Raw genomic sequence first — 17,846 nt, 5'->3', positions numbered from 1 at the left:
AGCAAGTCGGTACACTTGGTGTGGTGGAGAGGATAAGTGTGGGAACTCTGCAATTCACTCCTCACATCTGGATCCGTAGCAGGAGCAAGCAAGCCAACACCATGCCAAATCTCTTAGAATGAGTGCCGCATTTACTCCCTCTAGGTTGGATCAGATGGTTCAAGTGAGGGAGTGAATTTACATAAGGCTAGAGTCGTTTCAGGCATTAGGACAATCATGGTGGAGCATTAGGATTCTGAAGGTAAGCGTGCAGGCTTTCAATTTCTCATGAGGCTTCGACTTAGAAAATTCTATAAATGGTGGCATAACGGTCTTAACTTTTGCAATATGAAAGAGTTCAACTCTGTCCTGACGGTTGCTGTTGTAAGGACCCATTGGCAGAGCCAGGGTAGTCAGGGGATAATTCTGGGTGTGGAAGGAAACCCCTTCACACAGATTGGTGAATGCCATCTTCTGGAGAGTGTGTTAATTACTGGTGAGGGTGTCATTTTCTGTTTGGTTGAGCAGGGAGAGTCAATTGCTGGCGAGTGGAATCTGTTCTACTATTGTCTGTTCATCCTGGGTGCTGCTGGGTTCTCTATTCTGTTGGGTCATTGAGACACTGGAATAGATCCCAAAGAATCTACGAGAACAATCCCTTTGAGTTAATTTCCATGATGAATCATCTTCTCATAGAAGATTCAGACTCTGGCTCTTGGGGCCGCCGATGCCCATGCTTAGGTAGGAAGGTGGGCCATTCAAAAAGGAAGTGGGAGAAGTGCCCACCTCTGGCAACATACACTCCTCCTAACTGTGGGTCTTGTGAAAGAGAGCACTTAGAACTACGGGAGGGCTTGATAAATCTCCAGAGGTGTCTTCAGCAATAGCACAAGGAAGCGTATGAAATGCAAGAGAGGCAAATTGAGAAGAATCAAAAGATTCGACAGTTGGAAGACGAAATCGATGCTCTGCGCAATCAAATCAAGGAACTCCAAATCAAATTGGCAAGGCAGAACTCTCAGACTGCTGATCAAACAACTGGAATTGACCTCAACCGTCCTGTTGCTATGGATGACTAGTCAACTGTTATGTCTGTTTTTTGATGTCAAACTTTAAATGCATTTTGCTTTTAGGGTAGCTCTATAAGGTATTACTAGTGATCATCTAATAGCTTAGTTGTTTTTTGTAGTTTTGGAAGGAAATTAGGCTTGGATAGCGAGTCTGTATACATCGATGCGCATGGATGACAATGTACACGAATTATAAACCTCCTGATGTTTTTACCACGAACATACACCCATTAATTAATTAATATATATAGATATAAATTTAATATTAAAATATATAATTACAAATATAAATTCTTAAACAATATTGTATTAATTATTTAAATGAACATATATTTACTATATAAATATATATTTAACATGCATTTATCTAGATTTAAATTTAATATTAAAATATATGATCATAAATATAATTTTTTATAATAATATTATATTAATTGTTTAAATGAATTTATATATATCTAAATCATACATTTAATGTTTAAATTCCAATATATATATTTTAGATTGTTTAAGTGGACTTATATTAATTATTTATATAAACTTAAAATATGTATTTACATTTTAACCTCTAAAATATAGAATAGATTTTAGATGGGTTAACCGGACTTATATTCATTATTTATCGAAACGTGAAACATACTTTTAATTTTAAACTTTAAGACGCATCTTTCAAACTCAAGGTGAAATGGATCTAGGATCCAGCTAAATTCGCTATAATTATTTCAAGTCCTTTAGTACGTTTCATATTGTTGTAGTGCACACATTTAATTTTAAACTTTAAGAGTTATCTTTCAAACTCAAGGTGAAATGGAAGTACTTATATTGACTATTTATATAAATTTTAAATTGGTATTTAAATTCTAAATATTTTAGATTTTGAATTTTTTTTGGTTGTTGTGATAATCAAGTTAAGATTTATCTGTCGAAAAAGAGTTTTGGTGATAATCATATTAAGATTTATTTGTGGAAAAGTTTCAAACTAATTAGTGTGGTTTATTGGGAAGACAAATAAACAAATAAATTATAAATCTTGATGTCATTATCACCATTTTTTTTCTTAAAATCTAAATTTATATAAATTATAAAATAGTCGGAGGCCGGTCAAAAAGATCTAGGCAAAAATATTTAAGAAATCTTGTAGATGTAGTATTTGAATGGTGTTTTTGATGATGGAAATAGATTAGCACCATCAAAAACTTCTAAAGTAACTAAAATTATAAAATTTGACAATTTTTACTTGAATTTACAAAAACCCCTATCAAATTATTTCAAAATATAACCGGAATTTTCAAAACTTTCAAACAAAAAAAACCTAATAAAACCTAATAATTAACGGAAATCAGAAATCGCAGCAACCTAAATTCGATTATTTCAGATTTTGTTTAATTGGACTTATGTTGACTATTTACATAAACTTTAAACTCGCATTTGAATTTAAACTCGGAATGGGTACATTTCAAACCCAAGGTGAAACGGATCTAACTAACGTACGTTGTAATTATTTGGAGCCCTGCAGTTTCATCGCAAGAATGGCGCAAGGAAACAAAAGCGCCCATGTGTATCGAGGATACGACTCTGGCTTTCGAAGAAATCCACCATCGTTTCGTCACCAATAAAGTGGCCTACCGCGGTCCCCCAAGCTTCAATTTCAATTATTCACACACACTCACGCCACCCCTGATGCATATGTATGCACATACATCGCCACCTCATTTGTCCTCTGCCTAACTACACTGACTCTCTCAATACCCTCTCCTCCAATTCTTTCTTCTGGTGTGGGAACGCCGACAGCTCCTCCATTTGCCTATCAAACAAATAGATTCATCACACAACCCCCTCTCCTCCTATTCTTTCTTCTGGTGTGGGAACGCCCACAGCTCCTCCATTTGCCCATCAAACAAATAGATTCATCACACACAACCCAAATTCTATATATTTATTTTTTCACTATTCCACCTCACTCCGCGGAGAAACTAAAACAACAGACACAGACAGGCATAAGCCAGTTATTTCTCCAAAATCTATGAATGGAAGGCAGGGAATCCAATGGACCTTCCCCCTTCAATTCCTACTATCACAGACCTTACACTCCCAATCCCAATCCCAATCTCAATACACCCAATTCAAATCCTGCCACCAATGCTGTCTTCGCAGCCCCCCAGAGACCCATGGTGAGCCCTGAACAGTCCCTCCCAATGGTTAATAACAATAATACATCCAATGCCTCCGCTTCCTCCCCTCTGTATTCCGAGGGCCCAACTGCAATTTTTAATCATCCAGGGAGTGGAAGAGCGAGTCTGGCGGGTTCAGAGACCTTAAAGAGGAAGAGGGGAAGGCCTAGAAAGTATGGCACAGATGTTGATGGATTTGGTAATGTGGGTTTGGGCTTATCATCCCCATCATCACCATTTTCAGATAAAAAAGCGCGTGGGTCTGGCAAAAAAGCTCAGATGGTTGCACTTGGTATGTATTCGTACACTCTGTCAATTTTTGGGGATTGAGTCAGAAAAATTATGTCAAAATTGCTTGTATTTTGCAACGGAAATTGACATTTTTAGATGTTGGTGGAAACTTGTTTGCGGCAAATTAGCAATGACTGAAAGTTGGAAATAAAATTTACTCGTACAGACCCCTCCAAAGCTGTGTCTGTTGTGCACCTTGAGGTTCCGAAGCTCGAAGTTGCATATCTAGAGTTCCAATTTGATATGTTGGTTCTTTGTAAGGTTGCTAAGCTTGAAGTTTTATATCTAGAGTTCCAATATTTGATATGTTGGTTCTTTGTTCAACTCAAGATGCATCCTTGAAACCTTACAACCTCAAGGTGCACACAGTCGCAGGTTTAGATGTGTTTGTGCTAGTATCTGTATTAAATGGAGACAATGCACTGGCTAGATTGAATCTATCATCATACACATGAGTTGTTGTGAATCATTTCCACCCCCACCTGGAATGCACCTTGCTTCTCTCGAGTGCTACTTAAAGCTCCAGTTGCAGATCTTCTTTTGGGCTTTTTTCTAATGTTTGCCAGTGTGTGTATTTGGTAAGTCGAATAGTCTGTTTGTTTTCGTTTCTCTCTGGAACATTCTTTCCCTGCTGCTTGCTAAATAGCAATTGGGTTGTAATTGACTTGAAAGGTGTCTAGGGATTTAGCAACAAGTGGTTAGGGAGACAATTTCTTGAGCTTTTCTCTGTGGCTCTAGATTCTATAGAAGATCAAAATGACTCTATTTTAGAATGAGTTGGACTGTTGCAGTTTTTTTAACACCATCTTTTATTCATGTAACTAATTTTAGGAAGAAATCACATTCGGAACCTCGAGCAACTTAGCATAAACGATCTGAGATGAAACTTTTACTGTTGTTCTCGGAAAACCCAAACTGGATCTATGGAGCGTCATAAAAAACAGAGTACATCTGGTTTCTGCAGCTCCATTTAGTTGTATAGGATATGCAGTATGCAATTACAAAATTAATATATCTATCAACTTACATTGTAACTCAATAAATTTAGGAAGCTGTTTCTTCTTTACCTATGCTTGAAAGAAGAAACATTGTCTTCTAGGAAGCAACATTAAGAAGTAAAATGTTAAATCCCAAATTTGGGTGCATCTACATGATAACGCACATGATTGGAAAGAATAATGGAAGTCACCATATTGATGATGCTGCTGCAGCAAGAGCATACCAGAGAGCTTGAGATGGGCTACGCCTACCTACAATTCACAATTCTCACTTTCTCATCTAAGCCTCTCAATACGTTAACATGTAGCACCCTAGGTTGGTTAAGGTGGTCAAGCCACCTAACCCTAAACTAACTTATAATATAACTTTATAATTTAATATAGATCACATTAGTCACATGTCGCTTCATAAAGTGGCCTTCATAACACATTTTTTGTTGTTATATTTTAACATAAAGGAGGTTAGGAACATGATTGAGATAATAACAAATTGAAAATAATTTTGACATCGCAATGCTTCAACTATGTAATGTTGCACATGGGGATAATTACCATGGCTGATTTGGATGTGTGTATGTGCATAAGAAGAATAATGAGCTGGATGCATGCATTCTCGATTAGCTTGATCACAACCTGGTTGCCAAGAGTGATAATTTAAAGCCAAAGTGAAGGATATAGCCAACTGGCATAAATGAGTCTTTGACATCAAGATTAACGGGATAAATCATAATTTCCATAACTTAAGAGCTTCATTATATTTGCTGTAGCAATTAATCTTTTCTTTTGCTTCTTGGATAAAAATTAATTTAATCAAGTTCAATGTACTTTATCCACGGATATACTGGTAGAAGAGCTGTCTTTCCAGTTTAACTGAGGGCTGTGAATAGGTTGAATGTCATGAACGTAATTTGTTAGGGGCCTGCTGTTATGAGCCCTGAATTGTCATGGATCCAAGGACCACACAGGTTTAACATAACAACAACAACAGAATTTCACAATAACAACAATAATTCAATAGTAACAACCGTAATTTCAGCAGAAAACAAACAAAAACAGATTCTGAACTTTTAATTAGCAGTTGGTCCAGGTTCCAACACTCAGAACAACAACTAAACAATAGAGATTTCAGCACAAAGAATTCTCAAAAGATAAGGCAGATTGGTGAACATAAGTAAATAATCTGAATTATAACTGAAAATCAGATATGAATCTGCTATCAATTGGCTCTCTGATACTGCTATTATGAACCAACCCAGAATTCTGTTATTATAACTGAAATCTCGAAAAAATTGAAATTTGATATCCAAAATCTGGAACTAGATTTGAAAATCTGAAAACCAAAACAACTTAAGGTCTGAAACTAACAAGGCAATAGCTGCTGCAAAATCATCAGCAGTTTTAAGAGTACTAACAACAATGAACAAAGAGACGTACAATAATAACAGTGACAGAATACCAGAGATTTCAGCTAGAACTGAGCACAGACGTTGAAGAACAGAGGTAAACCGTAAAACTTAGCCGGAGATGGTTTGTTGCTGAACATCATTTAACCCAGATTTCAGAAAACAAGTACAATGAACATAAGGTCTCTTGAGAAGGTATGAGCTCCAACTTAGGCCAAATCCAAGGCAGTATGGATGCCACTTCTGGCCCAAATAGTCTCTTTCAGAATACCTGCAATCAATGTCACATGGTTTGTTGAGTTTGGGTTCGACAAGGATAATTCAATTTGAATTTGAATTTTCAATAGATTAGGAAAAGGTTCGTCATCAGGTTCGAGAATACACACACACAGATTTGTATATATGTATATAATATTAATTTAATTATATAATTAATTTATTAATATCTATATATGATTTATTATTATTAAATTATTAATAAATATTCTAATATATAATATAATTATAAAGTATATAAATCACATAATATAAAATATATATAATAATTATAGTTTCAAAATTAAAAAAAGCAAAAATAATTGCGAGTAGTCTGTAAGCAGCTACCTGTGAGTTGAGTTGTGATGGTGGGACCAGTGTTGCACACATCGCAATCGGGATTTAATCGGCGCCGGGAAAAAAGCGGAAAAAATCGTTAAAATCGGGAAAAAATCGGAAAAAAGCGGGGAAAAAATCGTTTGGCACAAAAATATTCATTTTTTTTCAATTTTTTTCAATTTTTTTAATATCTAAACCATCTACAACATAAAATAAATACATTGAAACATAAATATGATAAAAAAACTAATATATAAGATGTTTAATATCATTTCTAGCGCTAAAATCACACATAACATTGAATCATGTCCTGAATAGTAAGTCCTGAGTCCCAAGTCCAACTCAGCCTCAAAATATCAACAAAAAATATGATAATGTATCTCATCATGTCATAATGTCATATACAATAAAATGAAAGTCTAATCCTATTGATTTCCTCTGCCCCTCTTGCGAGAAAATGGCACAACTTTCTCTTTCCCTCTAGATGTAGAAGCTGGTGCCTGTGGTGGTGGAAATGGCAGTGGAGTCTGACGTGCTCTAGAAGCTGAAGAACTAGTAGTAGCAGCTACAGGAGGCTGAGGTGGACGGAGACCACGTCCTCTACTGGTGGTAGTGGTAGCCCGGGTAGCCCTGGTAGGCGGTGTCACCTCCTCCTCCTGCTCCTCCAACTCCTCCTCCTCCTGCTCCTGCTCCTGCTCCTGCTCCTCCTCCTCCTCCCCCTCATCCTGCACTAACCAATCCTCAGTGGGATCCATGAGAGGCCTCTCGGTCTCAACCCTCCATTCAGCAGTGGTGTCAATCCCATCCAATGAGATGGCTTCCGTATCAGGTGTCTTCTCTAGTTGTTTCACCCACAATCGAAGATTGTAGTAGACATAGACCATGTCATTAAGTCTATGGGACTCCAACCTGTACAAAGTTCATGAAATAATAAATTAATAATTAATATTATAAAAAAAATATTGTTTAAAACTTTAATGAATTCAAAAATTTATTTGGAAATTTGCAATATTTTAAATGTTTAAGTGTTAACCTATTGCGCTTCTTGTTGTGTATTTTTTCAAATACACTCCAATTGCGCTCACATCCCGAGGAGCTGCATGTTTGGCTGAGGATGCGTATGGCAAGATTTTGCAAAAGGGGTACTCTGCCACCATACATCTTCCACCATGCGTCTACAACAAAATTACAAATAAAATTTTAAATAAACATAAGAAAAAAATGGAATTTGAAGAAACAATGAAATTTGAAACAAAGTACATACTACAAACTAAAAAATACCTGGCATTTTAACCGTCCTATCAATGACAGCCATCTCAAAGCCAAATAAGCCACCTGACAACTTATATTGCTCAATTTGTCTAGAGATCTCCATACGTTCTTCTGAAGATCTCACCATCTTCTGGACACAGGTTAATAATCCTTCCATGACCTCAACATCAAAATTAAACCCACATGCATAAGAAAATGCAGGGTTCAGGAAAAGCCCAGCAGCATGAATGGGACGATGGAGTGTGTTGTTCCATCGCTCATCAATGACGTTCCATAGAAGGAGTTGTCTCTGGAACCCATCATCTCCCTTGTCATCATAGTAGGACCGAATGGCTTCTTTGGCCCTATCCATGGCTTCATACAAATAGCCCATTGCGGGCTTCTCACCATCAACCAACCGAAGAACCTTTACCAAAGGTTCTGTAACAGCGCACACCTCCTGCACTCCCGCCCAGAAGTCCTCCTGGTATGAAACTACTCTGCAGACGGCCTCTCCTTCTGGTTTGCGGCTCATTGACGAAGCACGCCACTCCTCTGAAAGAAACATTCTCTTCAAATCCCACATAGAATTCAAGAGGGATTGAAGAGATATGAAACTCGTCGCAAACCGTGTAATGGCGGGGCGCACCAACTCTTTGTTGTTGGTGCATTTTCTCATCAAGCTAAGCACAAATGTGTGATTGTAAATAAATTTTGTGATGCTTTTTGATGAGTCAACAACCTCTTTGACAAAGGAATTTTCCCAATGTCCTCTAACATCAAATCAATACAATGGGCAGCACAAGGTGTCCAAAATAAAGCAGGATGCCTGTCCATAAGCATTCTACCAGCAGCAACATAATTTGCAGCATTGTCCGTTATGACTTGGACAACATTTTCTGCACCCACCTCCAAAATAAACACATCCAGCAAATCACATAAAGTTCTTGCATCTTTGATTTGATGAGTTGCATCAACAGATTTGATAAACATAGTCCCCAAGGGACAACTAACCAAGAAGTTTATAAGGGTTCTCCCCTTTTGGTCAGTCCAACCATCTGACATAACAGTGCATCCTGTTTGTGCCCATGATGCCCTAAAATCCTCCAATCTTTGGGTGCAGTCACGCTTTTCATCTTGAAGAAGCCGGCCTCTGAAATCATGAAGAGAAGGGAGTTTGTACCCCGGGCCAACACTGGCAATAGCATCAACAGTAGGTTGGAAAAATGGATTATTCCTTATAATGCTGAAAGGAATATCACTCCAGAGGAGAAATTTTGTCATCAACTTGTCAGCTTTTTCTTTTTCAGTTCTTTTTAGCATTGAACCAATAGTTGGTTGTGAACCAGGTGTGGTTCGAGGAACAAAATATGATGATGCAGCTACCGGATTGACTGACGCTGCAGTAGAACCTGTGCCACTTGGCCCACTTCCTTCAGCTGACCTTTTTAGTTGCCTTTTGAGTTCTTCTTTGGCGTCTCTAGTGTGCTCTAATTATCCCAATGCTCTCATGGCTTTTTGGATAATTTCAGCATTTGTCTTTAGACAGGGCCCCACATCACGTCCAGGGATTTGTGCAAGGTGGAACTTCAACCTGTACACCCCCCCGAATATTTCCTTTCCACACAACTTGCAATACAAGTTTTGTCTATCATTCGGAGTTTTAGGGTCACCATATTCCAGAAAGGATCCAATTTCCTTGGCATGTTTGTTTTTGAATTTTGAATTTGCAAACCTATGGAAAAATAAGGATTAGGAAATAGGAATTTAGGATTACATAAATGATAATAGTAAATACAAATTACAATTTAGCATTTGCAAAATTACAAGCTAATTATTTCCAAAATCCCAATTTCTAAACCCAAGTTACCCAACCAAATGCCAAAAAACAATGAAAAATAAAAAAAAATAAACAATGTTTAAAGAAAATGAGAAAATAAAAATAAAAAATTGGTTCTCATAGTCATAACAAATAACCCATCCCAAATCAATGAAAAATTTCCAAAAATTCTTTAAAAACAATGAAAAACAAAGTTTTTATAGAACCAAAACAAAAAAAAATTAATCTACATACCTGGTTTATGGACAAATTGGTGATCTTGGCTTGGATTCCTCCTAAAATCGCTTGGATTCGCTCCCAAATCCGACGGCAACCCTCTCCCTCACTTCTTCTCCTCCTCCTCCGCGCGGACTGCTGAATGAAATAAAAGAAAAATCGATTTTCTATATAAAACGCCCGCTGCCCGCGCCTCTGGCGATTTTAACATAAAAAATCGCGATTTTTTCGATAAAAATCGTTATAAAAAAAAGTGGCGATTTTTATGTATAAAAATCGCGATTTGAATCGGCTAAATGAAAAAATCGCGCTTTTACGATAAAATCGCGATTTTATCGCGATTTTAACAACACTGGGTGGGACGATCATCAGCAGCGAGTCATGACAAATTACAACCTCCACTCAATGCCACACTTATGAAATCAACAGCGCCCAATGCAGCAAAACAATAGTCCCAAGATGCAGACTCCTGAATGAGGTGGGAGGATTAAAACTGGTTCGATTGATAGTATGGAGTGAAGAGGATGCAGAAACTCACAACAGCATGTGGAAAACTCTGGTTAAAACTCACAGCAGTACATGGACGCGTTTGGCAGTGGAAAACTTCAATGAACCCTTCTCCTAACCAAAACTAATTTTAAATTTTCTTTGGGGTTCACCGAATATCGAACTTCAACATAGAAGTTTGGTGAACACTGTGAATTAGCCTGCAATAATACGCATCAGAGAAGGCCCCTATTCTAATGACCAAGCACCATATAATATTTAGTGTTCCCACTTCTTAAAAACACACTTCACAAAAGGCTCCTATTCTAATGCTCAAGTGTCATTTTATATCCAGTGATCTTTTTTTTAAAATCTGCACTTAACAAAGGCCCTAACTCTAATGCATAAGTGCCAATTTATGTTCAGTTATCCCACTTTTAAAAAAGGAGTTACAATCCTTGTTGAGTGACACTTATGAGGTGGAGTTACTAAACACTAAATATAGGTGGAGTTACAAAGGATGTTGAAAATAGTAGCGAGTAAGGTCTTCTTTGACTTGTGCCTTAGTCGAAGTTAGGACAAGTTCCTATAAGTTAGGATGAGTTCCTAAAAGTTAGGATGAGTTCATGAAGCAGTTTCACTCATGCGTATAGTTGGAGGCTCAGTGGTTTGTCTTGTAGTGTGAGTTAGAGTTGGAAAAAGACAAGTGACAAAGTCTCAAAGGTTATTTGTGGCTAAGACGAGTTACATGAGTTGGTTAGACTCAATTAACTAGTCAATCACAAGTCGGAGTTACAAAAATAATTTTTCTAGATATAGATGGGTCAAATTTCTTATAAGGAGGACGAAGGCACAAAATTGGATCATTGTTATGTGTGAGCACAAGGTTGTGTTGACAGTGCTGGACCTGCCAACATTAAGGGGATCTCCCCGATATGAAGTCCCAACTAGACCTCACACCGTTTGGTGTAGGAGACCCATCTGGTACAATGGCCCGATTGCCATTATCTTAAAGATATGCCTTAGCTCTTGCTTGTTAGCATGTGAGAGTGGTTTACTTTGTCTTCGAACAACGAGGTTCGCATGCCTGGTGAGTGCTTAGTGCTGCTTGTGTCAAAGTTCTTTCACTGTAGAGGGAGAGGGTGGAAGTGAGTCTCAGGTTGAAAGGGAATAGTCCCAACTTTGCTAGAGACACACAACACAACAGGACATGCGCAGCTTCCGGCGGAGTAGTCCACACGGATGCGACAGTCACAAACACAAGGTGAATAGATAGCATGTACAACACCCAACGGAATAGTCCACACGAGTGCGACGGACGTTATAACAAGTTTACAAGAATGAATCTGTCGAGTGTCCAATGGGATAGCCCACACGGGCGAGACAACATTAGCAACTGATACAACACATTTCCAATAGTATATGTACTAAAACAATTGAAATAGTTCAACTGTCTTAATACAGGTTAAAGCAACATGCATTACAAGCGTCCAAAGAATAGTCTTACAAACAAATACAATACATGTGTGAAAACATGCTGGCCTGTTAACAGGCTTCTGAATTAAGCGAAAGTTCCAAGACACATCCGTACACCATTACATCACTAACTCCGATAGCGGGGCGTTGGAGCCATTGCTTGCTCCTCAAAGAAAAGATTACAGAATCTCAAGGCTATGTGGGAGGAGCCAAGGTGAAAAGTCTTTTCCATGTACAAATGAGGGGTATATATAGCCAAGGGTGAAACTGACCCTTGTGACTGTTCGACTTCCCTCATGACTGTTTGACTTACATGAATCTTCAACTTTACATGTGGGTCTCTTGGACTTCCACATTACATTACATTGATTACAACAATATGGCCCATAGTAGTGATGTGGCCGAGATGACTCATGACATGACTCGACACGACAGTGCTGGTATGTTCATGCTGTTGGTGGTGTCCATGTCGAGTTGCAGTGCTGTTGAGTGATGAGTGTGCTCTTGGTGTATCATAGCTTCACCTTTGCATGGCAAGGTGTGCGGAATCGACTGTGAAAATTCCTGAATCTAACACATCAGAAACCCCTACTACAATTACTGGTTTACACTCTCCTACTTGTTCTTTACATTAACAAGTTATTTAATTGCATAAACATCGAAGTAAAAACTATTGTAGCCTTCACAAACATACAGATCATGTATTGAAATAAACAAAAACAATAACACAAGGGACACCGTTATTTTTGGACAATCGTCCTCGAAAAAACCCAATTCGGGAAAACCGGTGCAACATATAGAGAGTTTGTATTATTAAGCGGATTTTGTGAATACAACTAGGGTGCCAGAAATGGCTCACCCAACAGAGAATATCCTCGGCAGTAGTACCTCTATTCGGAGATAGAAATTCCGAAAAATCAACAATCGGATGATCAATAGTGACTCTGGTTGTTCCCTATGCTGGACAGCGAAAGCTGCTCCAAGCAGTGCTTTGGAACTGCGTCACTCCTCTCGGAGCTGCGTCATCCTCTCTCGGCTTAGAATCTGCTGATTTGTTCCCAGTCTACCCCACAGAATCTCCCTAGCGCTACCTCTGAGGCCCAGTGTCAACCTCTACGCCTTTTGTGTCACCTGCATCAGCCTTCTGCGACCTCTGCGTCAGCCCTTCTAGGGCTTGTGTTATTTTCTCAGCACTGTGCTGCCTCTCTGCTATGTATTCTTCAGCCTCGGATGAAAATCCCTTGCTGAACTGCCTCTCACTGCAACTCTGATCACTAACTCGATTTCCTCAGCAAACCTTGCCCCAGAAAATCGAATTCTTTGATCACTTGGTGTATCTCCAACTGACCCTCAAGTCTCCTCTTATACTTTTCCTGTTGACGATTCAATGACCGAGATTAAGTCCCTAATCAACAACTAATATTAGCACTAGCTTGATCCTCGTCACATAGAACTTTCTCACCCATTTTATATTAATACACATTAATATTTTTATTTTCCTAAGTTTAGACTTAGGGACCCATTAAAAATATTAATTATTTTAATATCTCTTCATTTGGGTGGAATTTCTCCAAATGATTTCTGGGTCTTTTATATCTCATGTGCCTTAGCCTCTCCACCAAATCTCATGGCTAGAGCACATCCGATGCTACCAAAAATCAACACTCCCTCTTAGTGAGAAATGTGCTCTAGCAATGTTTGACCATAGAAGCATCACACTGATCCTCCGCATCGGTCCTCTGTGCTGATGCTTGGCCTGTTGCCCTACATCCACTGCACTGCTGCTTCCTGTATTGCTGCCCATGATATTGGCACTGCCACTGCTACATCTGTACTACAGCTCCCTTTCAACATGCTGCATCATGCTGCCCATAGCACTGCCACTGCTAACTGCTGCACTGCAACTCAGATACCGAGAAGTAACTCACTTCACCCAAACACTGACATCTTGGTCAGTCTAGAAGCCTCGTGATTTTGAAGCTACCTCTGCTATCCTCTGCTCCCTCTGCTACCACTACGCTGCTGCAACCTTGTCTATGCCTCTCGCACTGTTGCAACCTCCACTGCGCTGCTACAGACTTCTGCACTGTAGCACTGCCTTGTCGCTCCATCACACCTTGCTCTACTCGACACTTGTCATCATGCTACTGTCATTAAGGGCTCCCATAGCCGTATATGATCCAAGAGTTTGGGCACCTCAAGGATCCTGCCCCTCTATTGTAGTCCTCTCGACTACAGCTCTATGTCACCCCATCTCTTCTCTAGAGGCACATGAACACTCATGGCACAATCGTCATCAGTCTCAACATCCTTCTCTGCCTTTGCTGGAGCAGCCTTTGAGTCAGAAGCTTCTCCCTTGCCTTTCTTCCTGGGGCACTGAGAGGCATAATGTCCCAGCTCCCCACAATTGAAGCACTTGACCTTGGAGATATCTTTCTTCTTCCTCTTCTGAACCCCCTGCTCTCTCGCAGATGCTAGAGCTACATCCTCCTCCTCCTCTTTCTTGATTCAAACTCCCTTACTGCTACTCCCCGCCTTGGTCAATCTGCTGATCTCTTCTTGTCGAAGAGTTGCTCACTTCTTCTCCCAACTGGGGAGAGTCGCTCTGCCCAAAATGCTTTGGACAAATGTCTCCCAGTCCTTAGAGACTGCATTCAGAGCATTCTTGACCATGAACTCTGCATCCGGTGTAGACCCCACGGAAGAAAGCTGGTCGCGAATTCCTTGCAACTTGAGAAGGAACAGATCTATCTCCTCCCTTTTCTGCATTTGATATGACCTCAGCTGATTTTCCAATAACATCTTCCGTTTCACGAAAGAGCCCTGGTATAACGTGGTCAGTGTCTGTCACATCTCCCTTGCTGTGTTTTTCTCAGCAATATGTGGTATGACATGATCCTTGACCCCGTCTAGAATCATGCATTTCGCCTTCGCCTCAACCTCCTCATACTTCTCATTTGCATTAGGGTCAACTGGGACAACAACTGTTTTCAAGGCATAGTCCTTGATGTGATGTTTATCCAGGATTGCTAGGATCTTGGCCTTCCAGATGACAAAATTGGAAGCCCTGTCCAATCTGTCTTGATCCCTCAATCTATTCAATGCCATGTCTACTCCTCTTCTCTAGACTCCCTGTGAGTCCTGATTTCCCTCTCTCCAATCCTCCGGCTAACCGTAGAATCACTCCTCTCCAATCCTCCTTTGTCGCTACAACTTGGATCTAGATTTCTTGGCTAGAAATCTGTTGAGGTAGTGCTTCCCTCTACCTTGGTTCAGTCTCCTTAGACACTGTGCTGCACTGACAAAAACAACGTCCCACCAGCTCCTCAAACCAAAATCTTCACAGCTCCCTTAGCCTTGGCAACTTGAACAATCTGAGCCCTTCAGGCTCTGTGCAATCTCTGCGTGGGCTCAATCTGCTCCTCCCAGCCAACTACGTCAATCCTTCCTGGCTCAAAAGGATGACGTAGCTTTGCGTGACCCTGATCTTCCCTCCTCTGCACTGGCCCTTCTCTTGGCTCAGAGCACTGATGCAAGCACTACTGCGTGAGCCTCTGCGTCACTTTCTCTGCACTACGTCACTCCTCCTCTTGCCTCTTCAGCTTTGGAACAACGCTGTCTCTCGGGATAGTTGCTTCTCTGCTGCAAATTCTCACAATTTCCGTTGGTGTCTTCGGTCACCTATGATTTGCAATCGCTCTAATACAATGTGAAAATTCCTAAATCTAACACATCAAAAACCCCTACTGCAATTATTGGTTTACACTCTCCTACTTGTTCTTTACATTAACAAGTTATTTAATTGCATAAACATTGAAGTAAACACTATTGCAGCCTTCACAAATATACAGATCATGCACTGAAATAAATAGAGACAATAACACAAGGGACACTGTTATTTTTGGACAATCGTCCCTGGAAAAACCCAATTCGGGAAAATCGGTGCAGCATATAGAGGGTTTGTATTATTAAGCAGATTTCGTGAATACAACTAGGGTGCCAGAAATGGCTCACCCAATAGAGAATATCCTTGGCAGTAGTACCTTTATCCGGAGACAGATATTCCGGCAAATCAACAATTGGATGATCAAACCCCACAGTGACTCCAACTGTTCCCTATGCTAGACAACGAAAGCTGCTCCAAGCACTTTTCTGGAACTGCGTCACCCTCTCTCGGCTCAAAATCTATTGATCTGCTCCCAGTCTGCCTCACAGAATCTCCCCAACACTGCCTCTGAGACCCTGCGTCAGCCCTTCTAGGGCATGCGTTGTCTTTCTTGGCACTGTGCTGCCTCTCTGCTATGTATTCTTCAACCTCGGATGAAAATCCCTTGCTGAACTGCCCCTCATTGCAACTCTGATCACTAACTCGATTTCCTCAGCAAACCTCGCCCCAGAAAATTGAATTCTTTGATCACTTGGTGTATCTCCAACTAACCCTCAAGCCTCCTCTTATACTTTTCTTGTTGACGATTCAACGATCGAGATTAAGTCCCTAATCAACGAATGAGATTAGAACTGGCTTGATCCTCGTCACTTAAAACTTTCTCACCCATTTTATATTAATAAACATTAATATTTTTATTTTCCTAAGTTTAGACTTACGGACCCATTAAAAATATTAATTATTTTAATATCTCTTCATCCCGGTGGAATTTCTCCAAACAATTTCTGGTTCTTGGAGATCACATGTGCCTTAGCCTCTCCACCAAATCTCATGGCTAGAGCACATCCGATCCTACCAAAAATCAACATCTTTGATGGTCTTGGTGTTCGCTTGATGTTGCACGTGCATGTCTCTTCCTTGCTTGTACTTGGCATGCTCCATGTGTTTGTCCGTTCGTGAACAAGTCTCCAAGCATGCGCTCCTTGTTCATCCTGTTCGTCATTGCGCCATGTCTCATCCGTGTACCTGTATCTGCAATCACTCATGACGAGACGACATCAAATCCATAAATCTCCTAGTCTACCATGATGCATTATCTTTCGTTTTCGGATGTTCTCCACCAAATCTCATGGCTAGAGCACATCTGATGCTACCAAAAATCAACATCTTCGATGGTCTTGGTGTTCGCTTGATGTTGCACGTGCATGTCTCTTCTTCGCTTGTACTTGGCATGCTCCATGTGTTTGTTCGTTCACGAACAAGTCTCCTAGCATGCGCTCCTTTTTCATCCCGTTCGTCGTCGTGCCATGTCTCATCTGTGTACCTGTATCTGCAATAACTCACGACGAGACGACATCAAATCCATAAATCTCTTAGTCTACCATGATGCATTATCTTTCCTTTTCGGATGCAGGTGACCGAGAGAGAGGACAAGGCTTTGAAATTGCGCAGAGCACATTTCAGGCTGGGATGCGGGCTACGGGCACTGTCAATGAAAATTGTGCAGAGGTCACTGGGAGTTTGGGATGAGCAGTTCGGATCAGCAGTGACTGTCTATGGGATCTGGCTCGATTGGAGGGCAGATCTGCACAATTTTTCTAGGGAGACAGTGCAGGCAGTAAGGGGACATTGGCAGTGAAAACTGCACAGATTCTCTGGGGAGGCTGGCAACGGGATGCGGGAGGCTGCTAGCCAAAATTGCGCAGAGTTGGGAGGTAGGCCTGCAGCGCTTCCCTGCGCAGTGTCTGGGTTGAGCGGGATGCTGGGAGGTAGCCCATGAAAACTGCGCAGTTTTTAGGAGGAGCAGCAGGTCAGCTTTTAGTGTGGTTGGCTGACAGAAGTGCGCAAATTTCGAGGACAATGCAGTGACTGGCAGTGGGTGTCTGTTTGGCATGTCTGCGCAATTTCTTCAGTCAGCAAAGGTGGGTATGCCTGGTAGCTTCTGTGCAATTTTTTGGAGGAGTGAGGCCTGGGGTCATTGCCCGATCAAACTCTACAGTTGACCAGCGGGAGGCTTGATGGCTTTGCTTGTGGGCAACACAGATTGAGATGGCTTGTTGAGAAAAGTATGCGTTGTTCTGCGTGACAGTTAGTTAGGTCGACTCCAAGATTGTGCAATGCAGACTGTCTGGGAGGCAGCCTCAAGCTATGCGCAATTCTGGGCAGTAGTACATGATCATTGAGA

The 17,846-nt window shown here is 40.5% G+C and overlaps 2 protein-coding genes across 2 annotated transcripts in view; one reads left to right on the top strand and one right to left on the bottom strand.

Moving 5' to 3' along the window:
- Positions 1–2,698: 2,698 nt before the first annotated feature.
- LOC149206864 (AT-hook motif nuclear-localized protein 10-like) overlaps positions 2,699–17,846 on the top strand; it is a 199,619-nt gene continuing 184,471 nt past the window's right edge. Inside the window, exon 1 of the mRNA XM_089395611.1 lies at positions 2,699–3,512. Within this exon, the coding sequence (XP_089251737.1) occupies positions 3,077–3,512 (436 nt within the window). The 5' untranslated portion in view covers positions 2,699–3,076. The remainder of the gene's footprint in view (positions 3,513–17,846) is intronic.
- LOC149206866 (uncharacterized) lies at positions 6,768–7,677 on the bottom strand. The gene is made up of 2 exons (XM_089393812.1): positions 7,540–7,677; positions 6,768–7,415 (listed from the first exon to the last, which is right to left on the bottom strand). Exons 1-2 carry the CDS (start codon positions 7,665–7,667, stop codon positions 6,932–6,934), a joined length of 612 nt encoding a protein of 203 aa, XP_089249938.1. The 5' UTR covers positions 7,668–7,677; the 3' UTR covers positions 6,768–6,931.

The sequence above is a fragment of the Pinus tabuliformis genome, chromosome 1_2 (assembly GCF_031772625.1).
Source record: "Pinus tabuliformis cultivar Carrire ecotype Pingquan chromosome 1_2, CPIR1, whole genome shotgun sequence".
NCBI lineage: Eukaryota > Viridiplantae > Streptophyta > Pinopsida > Pinales > Pinaceae > Pinus > Pinus tabuliformis.
This window is presented reverse-complemented; position numbering and strand designations above follow the sequence as displayed.